Here is a 13,630-nt window from a genome sequence, read left to right on the forward strand (position 1 = left end):
TCTTGATTCAATGTCTTTTTTTTTTTTTTTTTCAAAGAATTTTAATCTGAGCAACTGGCACCATATTTATTGTTGAAACCTTTCACACTTTGTTCCTTTATGAAGTAGGGTGAAAAATTGTGATGGATGTAATTCCTATATTTGTTGGAGAAAGAGAGAACACCTTTGAGAGAGCAGCGAGCCCCACTGCAGTGCAAACAGCAGAATGATTCTGTGAATTAACTGAATGGAAAGCACCAGAGGGACCAATGCAGGACTCAAGTCTGACTTACAATCAAATCTCCTGCATTCTGAGAGACCCAGGTGTACAACAGACACTCGATTAAGGGTGGAGAGGAATGAGATGAGTGGCAAAAACTTGTTCCAGATTTGAAGACAAAGCTATTATGCATTCTTGCCTCATTTTCCAATAATATGAATGTATTATACTAGTCTGACTTCTACTGGTCATCATGTGCCATTACAACTACTCATCATTAGGACTGGCACATTCATTTGGATAAGTCAAACACTACAAACCATTTACATTCATTTACATTCCAACAAATCTACTTCAAGGCATTTACTCTGTGAGTTTATACTTTTAATGTGACAAAAACAAACAGAGTCAGTTATCAACTATGCTCCTAAAGACTTTATTTAATCCATTTACAAAAAAAATACAAAACTGTTCTCCTTGAATGCAGATGAATGTTCCTTTCAAAGTTTACACTTCATCAATAAACATTTGTTTTTGAGACAACAAGGGAAAACACATCAGGCCGAACAGAGGATGACTGCAGCTCCATGTGACACGCTGTGCAGGTGAAACCATGAATTCTTCAGACGGCATTTCATTTGTGGTGCAGCTTTGTCCAATTAGCAGCCTCTTTTCGTCCTTGCTTCAACCCCTTTAGGAAAAAAAAACGTGATTTTTCTATAGTGTACCTCTCCTTCTGAACATCAGCGACTCCCACCTATAATGTAGCTGAAGGCATCTGATGGAAAGCTTCTTAGCTGAGAAGCATAAAGTGCAATAATGGACCATCTTTTGCCAAAAAGGCAAAAGAGCATCTAAATTGCCACATACGCCCACCTCTTTTCACAACGTAAAGAAAGAGACTGAACCTGAAGAAAAACTGAAAATCCCTTTTATAGTACAGAGTAAATCAGTTAGCTTCAGTGAACATACCAGGTAGTATCCTGTGTGATATCCGCTCATGTACCAGGAGATGAGCACACTGCCTAAGGCTTCATCATCCACCATGTCAGGACTCATCGGGGGAGGAGGAGGAGGGATCATCTGTAGCAAAGACATCAACCAACTGTGTTCTCTCAATTCAGTACTCATCAAAATTTTCTGAAGTCTTACAATATTACGATATCTTCTTTAATTATTGCAGTGGTGTTAAGATAGATTGCAACTCACTGGTGGACCAAAGGGCATCATGGGAGGCCAGGGAGGAGGTACAGGCCCATGACCACCAGTTTTTCTGTTTCCACCCTTGAGGACACAAAAGACAGAAATAAGAAGGGTTAAAAACACACGGAGATCCCAGTCACACAAAAAGAACCTCCATGGCTGCACCAATGAACCAGTTCAAATACACCTCTTCAGTGAACTCTGTTAGCCACATAACACGTAGTTTGAAATCTGTCAGACACTTTTTAACAGAGAGGCACACATACCTGCTTGAAAGCATGCATTGGAGGTGGGCCAGGGGGAAACCCAGGGAAACCAGGACCCCACATAGGGGGGGCTTCTTTGTGGGTCTTAGACTTCTGGGGTTTACTGTGGTGCCGTTGCTTGTGTTGGTTTGATGTGGACGACCTGTCACTGTCTTCTGTTGATGATTCTGCCTCATTTACCTTCACAGCAGACACATACAGTATTGCTTTAATTATGATATATTTTCATGGGCTGTGTTGATTCCCTGCTGAATACACACTTGGAAGTATCTAAGAATTCGTTTTGGAACCAAAACAAACTAAAGAGCAAAATATGACTTTATCCATGGCCAAATTAGCTTCAAATCTATTAAAGAGCCAAGTGTTTAACTTATTACAACTTAATCATTGGACGGATGACATTGTAAAAGAGCAATTTATAATGTTTATTCCCTTCCGGGCGCTATAATTTAATAAAGATAATGTACTATAAATGATATTAATTTCACTTTGCCTCAACTCGCCTCATCCATCTGCAATGTCCTCTAAATATTGTATCAAGGAATAACAAATGATGCTGGTTATTTTTACAAAGCGATCATGAATGGGAGCATAATAAATATATTACAGGTCAATTAAATAAAAGAAGACAGCTTCACTGTTTATTCCCACTTCACTTACTTCATGTCTGTTTTATTTTGTGCATGAAAGAGTTTTCCTTTTATCTTAAAAGCTGACAGCAAAACAAACACTCCTTGTAACCAAGTTCACTCTATCCATCCATAATGGAGCCTTTCTCAGCTGCCCCAGGTTTACACACTCTGTTGGATATTTTACTCTTCATGACTATAAATAGATTGTTTTTGGAAGTCATTACCTTGGTATTTGTTACTTCATCAACCTCAGATATCTCTGAAAGCAAGTCTTCAAGGTTCTGTTCCTCCTCGTTGCCGTACCCTGTGAAAACAACCACACAGGTGCCTCTGTTTTGGTCTATGGAAGAGATGGTGGCCGCATAGAGCTGTCCATCTTCTGACCAGTATGCAGAGCAGGAGTCCCCTACCTGCCACTGAGACACAACATAGAGAACAGACTGATGAAGGAGGCCAATCTGTCTTTGATGTTTTCAGGTCTAAGACAAACACAACTTCAACAAAATTTGCTGGATTATAGCTGATCCCATCAAGCGATCACTGTGTGTTTAAGCTGTACTTTCCATTTAGGATGTTTATTTTAAGGACAACCCAGCCAAAACCCCCCAAAATACCAATTTAATTATTTGTCTATTCTTTTTTTTAGGTTACTTCACTTTATTTCTCACATTTTGAGTTACATACCTCTTTCTCTGGCGGCGCATTTGTTCTTTTTCTGCTCTGGTTCTTTTTGTTGTTCTTGCGTTTTTTTCCTGGCTGGTTTTTCTTGGAATCTTGTGGCTCATCTTCACCCTTTAAAGCAGTCTGATACACAAAGCAAGAAGGACCTAAGTACAACCTTATTTTCAGATGAGCTTGGACACAGTAAAGTGTTGTTAAAGATAGGATTTTAGAATTTGCACATACTTTAAAGCCTGCACTGAAAACAGTGACATCAAATCGAATGCTAAATCAAGAAAATGTCATTGTAAAAACAATAAGCTCATTATAAGTTTGATGCCTGCAACATATTTCAAAACAGTCAGGACAGGGACAACAAAACACAGAAAAGCACTAAAAATGACCCGAAGAAACATCTCTCAGCTAGTGACACTAATTGTGAAAAATCTTAGCAACATGGATGAGTATCAAAAGGGGACCTCTGAGAAACCTCAGAAACAAACATGGGAAGAGATCACCGCTCTGTTAGAAACTGGTTGAGGAAATAGAAGCATTAAATATCATTAAAAGATTCAGAGAAATTTGTAGGGCTGCGATCTTGTATTAAAAACAGACATAGTTCTCTCAGGAAACTACTGGGGGCTCCAAACACCATCTAAAAACCACTGTCTGTTAACACAGTTGTCACCGTATCCGTAAATGCAGGTACCATGCAAAGAGGTAACCACATACAAACATAACACAAAAATGCAGGCAACATTTCTTAGCAGGAGAACATTTAAACTGGACTGAGGAAAAGCAGAAACGTTTCCTGTGGTCTGACAACTCAATATTCTGCATTTATTTTGGAAGTCATGGACTCCACTCTCCAATCATATAATCCAATCCTATAAAACACAAGATAATACTTTAGTGCCTGATTACTCTGAAGTTTTCTCGCATCATCAGCTCTAGCAGCACTGTGTGTGTGTGCGCACATGTGTGCTGACCTGTCCCACCCCCACTGTTTGTTTAACAAAGAAATAGAGTGTGGAATAAATGAGAAAGCCTGCATCCCTGATGGTATGGGATGCACAACAACCCATGGCATGGCTAGTTAGGGATTGTTATGGGACTAAGAACACCCTGAATTGTTAGCAGCAAGAATCATTTTTTTCCAGGCAAGAATGAGACAACTTTAGCCTTCAGAACTCTTAAAACATGTCCACTTTGAGTGTTGTTTAAAAACGAGGTAATCTCCATAATGTTTTAAAATGTGTTGCTGGCATCAAATTTGAACCAAGCGACGAATTTTGTTTTTACACTGTTGTCAGTTAACTATAGGCTTTAAATGATTGCAATGCAAACCATCAAATGCTGTTTTTCATCATTTCACATTGCATCCAAATTATTACAAAACTGGGAAAAAACGGCATTTACATTTTATTTAACACATGCTTCAAACCACTAACTTACCTTGAATGACGCAACTGCTTTGTCATAAGCTTTTATCAACGCTGTATCATCCCAGATATCTGAATCATCACTCTGGAAGAAAGGACAACAGATTTAGAGCATCAAAATAATGCTTGATCTTAGACGACACAAGTGCTATGTGACACGGATGCTGATCTCAACCACTTTTATTGTGTGCTTTTTCTTGACTTCACCTCAGTTTTGATCTGACCTGTCATGTTTACAGCTACAATATATAGTATCAGCATCACAATCAGCTGCTAATTCACCTGCTGTCTGCCGGGAACTTAATGAAAAAAACATTATAAGGTGATTTCTAAAGATCTATGCCTTAAGGCAGATGCCGCATTACTTATGTTTTTAATTTTGGATCATTTTATTTTAACCAACTTAGCCCCCGTCTGTTTTGATATGTAGCTTAGCGCTTTAGCTCAACATACCAACTAAAGTCACAAGTAAGCAGCTGACACTGGTTCACGTGTTGTCATCTACTGAACACTAATGTTTCGTTACCAACCTGTCCAGTCCCCCGTGTAAACAACACGTCTTTACATCCATTCGCCATGTCAAAGAGCGTGGATACTAATGCTAACAGCTAGCTAACTGCTGAACAATAACGTGCAACATGCGTCGGAGACGTGACGTAGTTCAGAAACTGTAACGTATAAATCGTGCGACGCATTGGTTGGCTTGGCAACCAATGCAATTTGCGACTTCTTCGAACGAATGTCATAAAAGGTTGTTTGGCCCAATACAAAGCTGCCTTTTTTCTTCACAAGACTGCGAAAGAGATCGTCATCTGTATTTTGTGCGTCACTCGAGATGATCGAGTCCTTAAAAAAAGCTCTGGGGGCAAAAGTGGTCGTCGCTGCATCCAGTGATGAGAATCACCCACCAGAAAACATCATTGACGGGTGAGTGCATGCTGGTTGTATATGCAAAGTGTTCGCTTTGCTGCTGGATCTCAATCCCACTGTTCGGTGTTTACCTGAGTGTTTGTTTGTCCCTCACAAACAGAAACACTAAAACGTTTTGGATGACCACCGGTATGTTTCCCCAAGAGTTCATCATTCGCTTTGCTGATCCCACAAACATTACAGCAGTGTCTGTTGACAGCTACAATGGTATGTTTATGCTTTGATTGTATCACATGAAGAGTCAACATTCCTGTTCCAGAAAGTGTGAAAGTCATATAGCACACACTGCTCTTTTTGTAATAAAATGTGTTTTTAACGTATGTAATAAAGATACTATTCAAACTTGTAAGTAATAGAAATAAAGTTAGTTAGTTATACTTTATTCCAGACCGTTAAGTCCATTTAAATACAACAGATAATTAATAGAAAGAAATTTAAAAAAAAGGGAAAAACACAGTTCATCCATTGACAGCAATTTAAAACACAAAGAGACATTTGTGGCAGTGTTTCCAGTAGCAGGATGTGAACCTTGGGTGGGGTTAAGTAAGTGATATTTTTATTTTATTGTCTGAATCAACCAATCGACCCATGAATTTGTGGGCACATTGTCATAAACATACATGTGATTTGCACTCTACCATCAAGGTAATTTATGAAATATTGTGAAAGCATTATTATAAGTCTGTAGCTTTTTCATTTTAGCTTTACTGTAGTTGCACCATAAATGAGCAGTGTACAGTGGAGTACAGTAAGCTCTAAAAGCTCAATTTTAACATTTTCTGTACACATCTAAAATTTACCTGCTAACATATTAGCTTGTGCATACAATTTACAGAACTGATGCTGAACATCATCATCATCATCACTTCTGATAATGTGCCACAGGCTTTTTCCATTACAGTGAGGACTTGATCAGAGATAAGGAAGGATGGAAACTGCTGCTTCTGATCATCTTTTGTTCTCACTATCATTATCACACTGTTCTTACAGTTGTATTTAATGTCAAACTGCACACCATGGCTAGTACAGATTCTCAGGAGTTGCTGCAGACATTGTAAGGTGAAAGGATGACCAAGTCATCAGCATACACCAAATGGTTATGGGTGGATATGGAATCATCTTCATTTAAAAATAATAAATCACTTTGTCTTGAGAGCAAAATGAAAAGGACTGATTTCGTTTTGCCATATCTATAAAACACAGATAGTAATTAATAATCCAAGATGGAACCTGGCAGTCATTTACATTACTGTGCATTGACGTTCTGAATGTAATATGCAGTTATAGAGTATATAACCATTAACATTACTGAGATTTTCTCAAGGTTAAGTATGGTGAGGTAAAGAGTTTTCAAGATAAGTAGTCACAAGTAAAATACCCCTTGTACATCATCTTGAACACCTGAGAAACTGAGAATTTCTTTATAATTAATTAATTAAACTCTCTTATTGTGTGTATTGTCGAACAAGCATAAAAGACAATGAGCTGAAACTGAAGGGAATGTAATTTCATTTGGTGTATTTTTTTTATTTTGCGAAGTATTTGATAAGTTTTGACCTGATGGTGGCACTACATTGAAAGTCTATGTTTTTGAAAGGGTCTCCTTTGAATGCATTCTGGCCAGCAGTTATTGAGGGAACGGTTGGATAGACTATAATGATCACATAGTGGCACTAGAATTACAGGTGGGTTCACTCAAGTAATAAGAATTATGTAGAGCAGGGGACTTCAATGTTTCTCAGACCAAGGACCCCCTAGCTGATGAAGAGACGGAGCAGAGACTCCCTTATATATAAATATAAAATTGTATTTTAAAATAAGCTAGGTCTGGTACTACGTATTAACGTACCTTGTTAGTATGCATTCAGCACTGAGCTATTCTTGGGAACCTTCTGACTGAAAGGTAACACCTCTGGCCTCTGTATATCCATTTATATGTGTTCAAAGACAATAACATGAGTAAAAATTGAAATATCTGGGAATAATCATTCAAAAATATAAAAAAATTTCCAAATCAACTAAAAATGTCACAGACCTCTGCAGTACCTCCACGGACCCTATATGGGCCACAGACCCTCTGTTGAAGACCTCTGACTTAGAGTATTTTTTAAATCACTTACTTCTGTTCAAAATGTCATTGCAAGTGACCTCATAGTTGTGGAGATATGTAATTGATCAGAAAGCTGACGAGTCAATGATTAGACTACCTTTCATGCCCTTTGGTCCTGCCTTGATAATAAATATTAGTCCCCCACAGTAAAACCAGTTGAACATGCTCATTGTTTAAATCAACTGTTGTTTGGTCATTGTGTCAAATTTACCTAAAAAAATCAACAAACGAACAAACTAAGACCTTTTGTGTTGTGTTACTGTAGTTTATGGTAGAGAAACATTTATGCTTGTCTTATTGTGTTGTTTTCTCTTTCAGTCAAGCACCTAAAGATAGAAAAGAATACCTCACAACATGCTTCTCAGTTTGAGTTTGTTACAGAGAAAGGTAAGGGAGAGACTAACCTATGATATATGTTTTGATACTTTGAAGCCAGAGAATTGAATAAAGGGTTTAAATCTTCTTTGCGGTTGTCTTGTAGAATTTGAGCAAACAGATGGACATCTTCAGTCAAATGCAATATCGGTAAGTCAAAACAAATATTTAAACAGATATCATGTAAATACATTGCATAAAAAACCTGCTTGTTTTATTTTCATTTTTCAGCTAAATGGAAGCAGTGCAACGCATCTCCGTTTTATCATCACCTCAGGATATGATCACTTTGTGTCAGTGCACAAAGTCAGTGTACAAAATTGACATAATTGGTAGCAGTTTTACTGAATCTGTTTCACGTATTTATGCATATGTATTATGTGTGAATCAATGTCATACACACACACACACACACACACACACACACACACACACACATACACATGCACATATATATTCTAAATAATCTGTTTTGATAAGACACATTGACATGTTTTCCCTTGTGGCAGGCAGCCGTAACAGTAACTGTGAATCTGATTATGTAAGCCCATGAATATGTAAAGTTTGAGGTGGACTAACATAAATAAATGTATCATTTTAATATCATCAGTGGAGTTTCAGCCAAAGCCTATTTTTATATCTGGTCTTAAATAAAAAGAATCTCAAATCCTCCTTTTAGTTTATTTTTTCCTTATTTAATGTTATGGATTGACTAATGGAGCTTTTCCTTTTTATCCCACATTGAACTGTTCCTGCTAATTTCAAAAGCAGATAGTTGGCAAAGCTTTAGAATGAAAGAATTGGATTGTGATGAATGGCAGAATTTCTTACAAAGGAAGTTTCTTTCTGTGTGAGAGATAGAGTTAATTAACTAATTTTGAGGAGCAGGGCTTATATTGGCATCACTACAATCCCCCCACCTCCCCTTGAGCAGAATTTAATGTCCCCATAGAAATGGTGAGCCATAGGCGATGCAACTGGGGGGTTGGGGAACCAGATGGTTTCCCGGCCAACCAGTCAGTCTCTAAAGACTGTGGGCCCATTCACACCGTGTCTTCTAGCCATCTCCTATACTTATAGCTTCCACACACATACACACTTGCAAAGTAACACTGACTCCTATCTACCTCCACTGCCATTTCAACTTGTCGGTAGCAAAGGGTTCAGCCATGAGCCTGGACCCATTGGGACTCCCTCCCCAATTACTTTGCTGACTGTGGAGGAGCTTGGGGATTTGCTGAGGCTGAGTTTGCTGTATCTTGTACTGCATTCAGGTCTCCAAATAAACCAATAAAAATATGAAATACATGCCTGAATAACTAGCCCCCTGGTATTTTACAGCAACTAATTGCTGGGGGCTATAGCTGGGATATAGCACATTTGAGTATGTGAGTATGTAATGAGTAATGAGGCCAATGTGGAAACTGATAGTGCTATTGACTCATGTATTATTTACTGCTATAGAATATTTATTATAGTGTTAGAGGTGAGGGTCCAGGAATGAGGTGCAAACTCCTATTTCATAGTAGAACTGTCATTTTTTCCCCACGTGTGTTCAAATTGTGAGTTATTGCTTGTCTTGGCGGGGAATATTTAGCAGGATCTCTTTTTTTTGTATGTGTAACAGGTTTTGCAGAAGCGGAGCCCCATTACTAATGAATTCAGGCTCTTTTGTGCTTGACTGTCAGCCGATCAGGAGAATCACAGCAGGATATGAGTGTGTTATTATCATGTCACTGCAGGGGCAGGGCTAAATTATCACCCAGTGTCTTCTGACGGCTGCATAACTGCTGTCCAATCACACCCAGACATCTGCTGGACTAGAACTCTGCATGTTCAGCTGAGTCCATACAAAGAGATTTATATCATAACCTTCCCAAAATAAAACCCCTCTCTGCTACCTCATGGTATAATTGAAATAGCAGATCCTCTGAACAAGATAATATTGAAGCCTTGAATAGAAATAATGAAAAAAAAAACACTTGTGCTGTTAGCACAGTTAAAATGCTGTGCACTTGCCACAAAAAGACAGCGTTGGATTTATGTGTATACGATCATGTCAGAGACGAAGAGTAGGTGGTGTCTCTTACACATAGTTATTTTGAGTAAGAAATCCCCTCACCCGCCCACCCAGCCAGCTCTGCTATAGTTTCTGTTATCTTCTCTGTGTGGTCTTCCTTTCATGTCAGCGGCAGAGCCATGCACAGTGACAATAAGCTTTAATTTGATTTCAGTCTTGATTTGGCCCAATCAGCTTAACTCTGACAGAAGCAGAGCTGGAAAGAGCTGCTGCGTGAGGAAGGAAACACTATAAAGGCTGATATTAGATGATTAGACCAGAGAGGAAAACAATCTTGCCATTATTGGAGTGTAAGAGGGCTGGGGAATGATAATGAGGGGCTGACAAAGTGTGCAGATGATAACTTGAGTTGTATATATACGGCAGTTGTGTTTATTTCTACACCCAGTTTTCCCCCCACAAACTTATCAAACAAACAGTAACAACTGTGTTTGATAAGACATGTTTCATATCGTGCACTGTGGTCTGCTAATGAAAAGCATTTTCTTCATACCTCTTGGTTGGGAAGTGCATTTAAGATGGCAATAAAATAAAATAAAAATAATGCAGGTTAGTTATTTCATATGTTTAAAGCTTTACACAAAAATAAGCTTCTATTGTATCTGTTGGGAGAAAATACACCTTAGCGAAGCCTGTGGGCTCAAACAGATTAAAAGTTTTGTTTCAGGATACAGAAAACTAAGTACTAAAGGTGCTACAATGAGCACTGATGCACAATAGACAAACTTTTTTTGCCTTTTAAATCACCACTGTTGCACCCCACCTTGTTTGCTGGTACTTATTTCTGTTTCTATCTCAGCATACCGTCTGTGTTCCTGAGCTGCATTTGCCAAAGGCGCTTAGTTCGCTTCAGCTTCGTGTTTGGCTTTGTGTGGTGAACTAAATTTTTACCAGTACCAGAGCTGCAGTGTCAACCTTTACTACTTTCTTTTTTTCCGGCTTTTCTGCCCTTAGTCGCACAGCTAGCGCTTTAAAACACTTATCAGTCACTTGAGTTTGAGTGCCCCAGCCTACAGCCCCTCACCTCACACTTCCACTTGAGTCTGTCTGCCTTTAAATCTCCTCTGACCTGCTGTGGTAGTGTAATGTAATTGTGGGTAGCTGAGTAATCTCCAGATTGCCACACATTTCTGGCCAGTGCAGTGTGTGCATATATTTCTGCTTAATACTCAGAGCTGGCCTCAGAGTATAGCGTGGGTGGGAGTAGTTAAACTTTTGCTTCACAAACGGCTGTGCCCTTGTGAGGAAGAGGAAAAGATCCAAAATTCTATAGCCAAATGTCCGGGGCTGCTGCAAGGAAAGACTATTTGTCTCTGAGTGAAACTGTGCCAGCAAACTCTCACGAACAAACAGTGTAGAGAGAGATAGATGATTCTGGGAGATCACCTTTTCCTTTTTTGTTTTCACTATCAAAATATTTACATTTGTTTATTCTATCCAGACCCCTTTAATCTCTCTCCTTTTATCTCTAAACACAAAACTGCACACAAAGTAAATCTTTAAAATAGTGTGCCCTCGCTGGTATCAGTCACAGGTGTTGAGCAGTGTGTACTTTACTATATATCAATTTTATTTTTAATCAAGCAATTACACTTGATTGGACTTTTTCATTTCTGCTAAGTACTGGAAGAAAGTTTCTTTTTTGATTCAGAGTCCTGACATAAGTTCACTCTTACATTTTGAATTTCAAAGGTTTGTGCTCATAAAAGAAATAAATCGTTTCTAGGAATGAACTGGATCAGCAAATAATCATCCAGCTAGTTATTATAGTTTCTTTTTATCATTCATTATTTAGAAAGTAAAACATTATCCCATAATAACTACCTCAAACGTTGCTTTCATTCACTTGCTGTTAGGTGTATGCATTCCACAGCAAGGGCTGGTGTGCTTGGGGCAGTGGTGTGACATTTTCCGGTAGCTACCAAAGTGAGCTAAAGCTAACGAACACAGTTTGTGGCAACATGATATCTGTAATTACATGGTAAGATAAATCATACATAGCTGCAGCTTTGCACTGAAGAAATATGAAGTAGCAGTGGCCAACTTTGCATAATGATGAACGATGAGTGCAAGTTCAACACTGTGTACTACTGATAGTTAACAGAGTTAACTTACAATCTAAGGCAGTCATTCCCAAAGTCTGGGTCCTGTTCCAAAGGTGGATCAGAGATTTTCTATGGGTCACCAAATTAGTTTTCAAAATGTTGACACTAAAGTCATGCTTGCCTTAACCAGAAGAAGTCTCCCCGCCAATTTGTTGACCGATGACTGGCTCCTCACACTGTCATAGCTGGTTATGTTTTCATTGTGAAGGGTCATCGCCACAATGTTTACTGAAACTGGAAACATGTAACTGCTTTAAAAAAAGTCTGAAGCCATGACCAAAGCCAAACCACCGTATGTTTCCTTCTGTTTTATAGCACTCAGAGGAAAATGCTGTCACTGTGTCACCGTCACACGTATGAAAGAGCTGACCCACTGATTACTTTGATTGTTGGTTTCCAAAAGAAAGATATGAGGTCAGATTCAAAACCTCTTCGAGTCTGAAAGTCCTAAGTCACTGCTGGATCTTAGACGGGCACCAGCTGCAGAAATGGGGCTGTTACAGCTTGTTACAGCTTGTTACAGCTGTACAGTGACACTGAAAAAGAGGCATTGACGCATGCTGTTACCTTCGTTCTGGATGAACATCTCATCTTAATATCTTGACCTGAATATCACATGACTGGGATCCAATTCTGAAAAGCAAACAGGCTAACCTGTCACAGTAAAAGATGCAAGTATTTTCAGAGCACAAGCCTAATACAGCTGTAATGCATTTGTCAAACATGTTAGGCCTGTTAGCTGGTACAAAAGATATAAGATGATGAGGAAACATGATTGAGGAACCCTTTTTATCTTTGCACAGTTATTCTGTCAATTGGTTTACAGATTGGACATATTTTGGATAGGGTCGTTGTGGCTTTTCCCCCCATAAAGTGGGTCACCCCCAAAAAAAGTTAGGGAAACAGTGATCCAAGGGACAAACTCAAAGGATTTTCAGCACTTAGTGACTCTTTTGTTTACAAACTAGAGGGCCAAGGAATAGATTTCACCAGCACAGTGTCCTGAGTTGTCAATACTTTGCACACATAAGCTCACCTTCCCTGCACAGGTATGATGTGATCTCTGCAACACCAGTGACATAGGTTTTACTGGGATGACTCTGTTTGTACATGAAGAACATTTAGTTTGAAGGCCCATGGGAAGGCCATGCAGTGGATGTGGGTTTTGCAGTGAAAAACAACTGTCAATTAAAATGTCAGAAATATTTTGTGTTCATCAGGTAGTAGGGATGCATGGTATATTCGTTTCAATATCAGTATCCGCCGATGTTGGTCATTTTTTTTGACATATCGGCAACAGCCGATGTGTAAAAGTGGGCCGATATCGGCTGCCAGCCATTTTCAGAGCATCTTTAGTAATCTTTCAAGACCCAAATAAAATTGTTTTCTATGACTTTGTTAACATCAAAACGACCTAAGAATTTGATCCAAAAAGCAGACAAAACATACTTTTTGATCACGTTCATCTTTTGCACACCATCCTTTGATCCTCTCCATGGTCATCTTTTCTCATGATTGTGCCACTCTTTCACTCTGAACTACCTTGACACATCATCTCATTGTTTTTTTTAATTTATACCAATATGGATATTGGTAAATATTAATTATCAGCCTTAACAGCAATGTTA

The 13,630-nt window shown here is 38.7% G+C and overlaps 2 protein-coding genes across 2 annotated transcripts; one reads left to right on the forward strand and one right to left on the reverse strand.

Moving 5' to 3' along the window:
- Nucleotides 1–595: 595 nt before the first annotated feature.
- smn1 (survival of motor neuron 1, telomeric) lies at nucleotides 596–5,091 on the reverse strand. Its single transcript, XM_074671303.1, has 8 exons — nucleotides 4,933–5,091; nucleotides 4,416–4,487; nucleotides 2,985–3,104; nucleotides 2,525–2,716; nucleotides 1,669–1,848; nucleotides 1,409–1,483; nucleotides 1,172–1,282; nucleotides 596–890 (listed from the first exon to the last, which is right to left on the reverse strand). Exons 1-8 carry the CDS (start codon nucleotides 4,978–4,980, stop codon nucleotides 834–836), a joined length of 855 nt encoding a protein of 284 aa, XP_074527404.1. The 5' UTR covers nucleotides 4,981–5,091; the 3' UTR covers nucleotides 596–833.
- On the forward strand, nucleotides 5,083–8,255 carry hspb11 (heat shock protein, alpha-crystallin-related, b11). The gene is made up of 5 exons (XM_074671304.1): nucleotides 5,083–5,329; nucleotides 5,433–5,539; nucleotides 7,761–7,829; nucleotides 7,924–7,967; nucleotides 8,049–8,255. The coding sequence occupies exons 1-5, from the start codon at nucleotides 5,238–5,240 to the stop codon at nucleotides 8,139–8,141; spliced, it is 405 nt and encodes a 134-aa protein (XP_074527405.1). The 5' UTR covers nucleotides 5,083–5,237; the 3' UTR covers nucleotides 8,142–8,255.
- The last annotated feature ends 5,375 nt before the right edge of the window (nucleotides 8,256–13,630 follow it).

The sequence above is a fragment of the Halichoeres trimaculatus genome, unplaced genomic scaffold (assembly GCF_033239565.1).
Source record: "Halichoeres trimaculatus isolate MK-OKI-2021-1 unplaced genomic scaffold, fHalTri1.1 fHalTri1_scaffold_5, whole genome shotgun sequence".
Classification (NCBI taxonomy): Eukaryota; Metazoa; Chordata; class Actinopteri; order Labriformes; family Labridae; genus Halichoeres; species Halichoeres trimaculatus.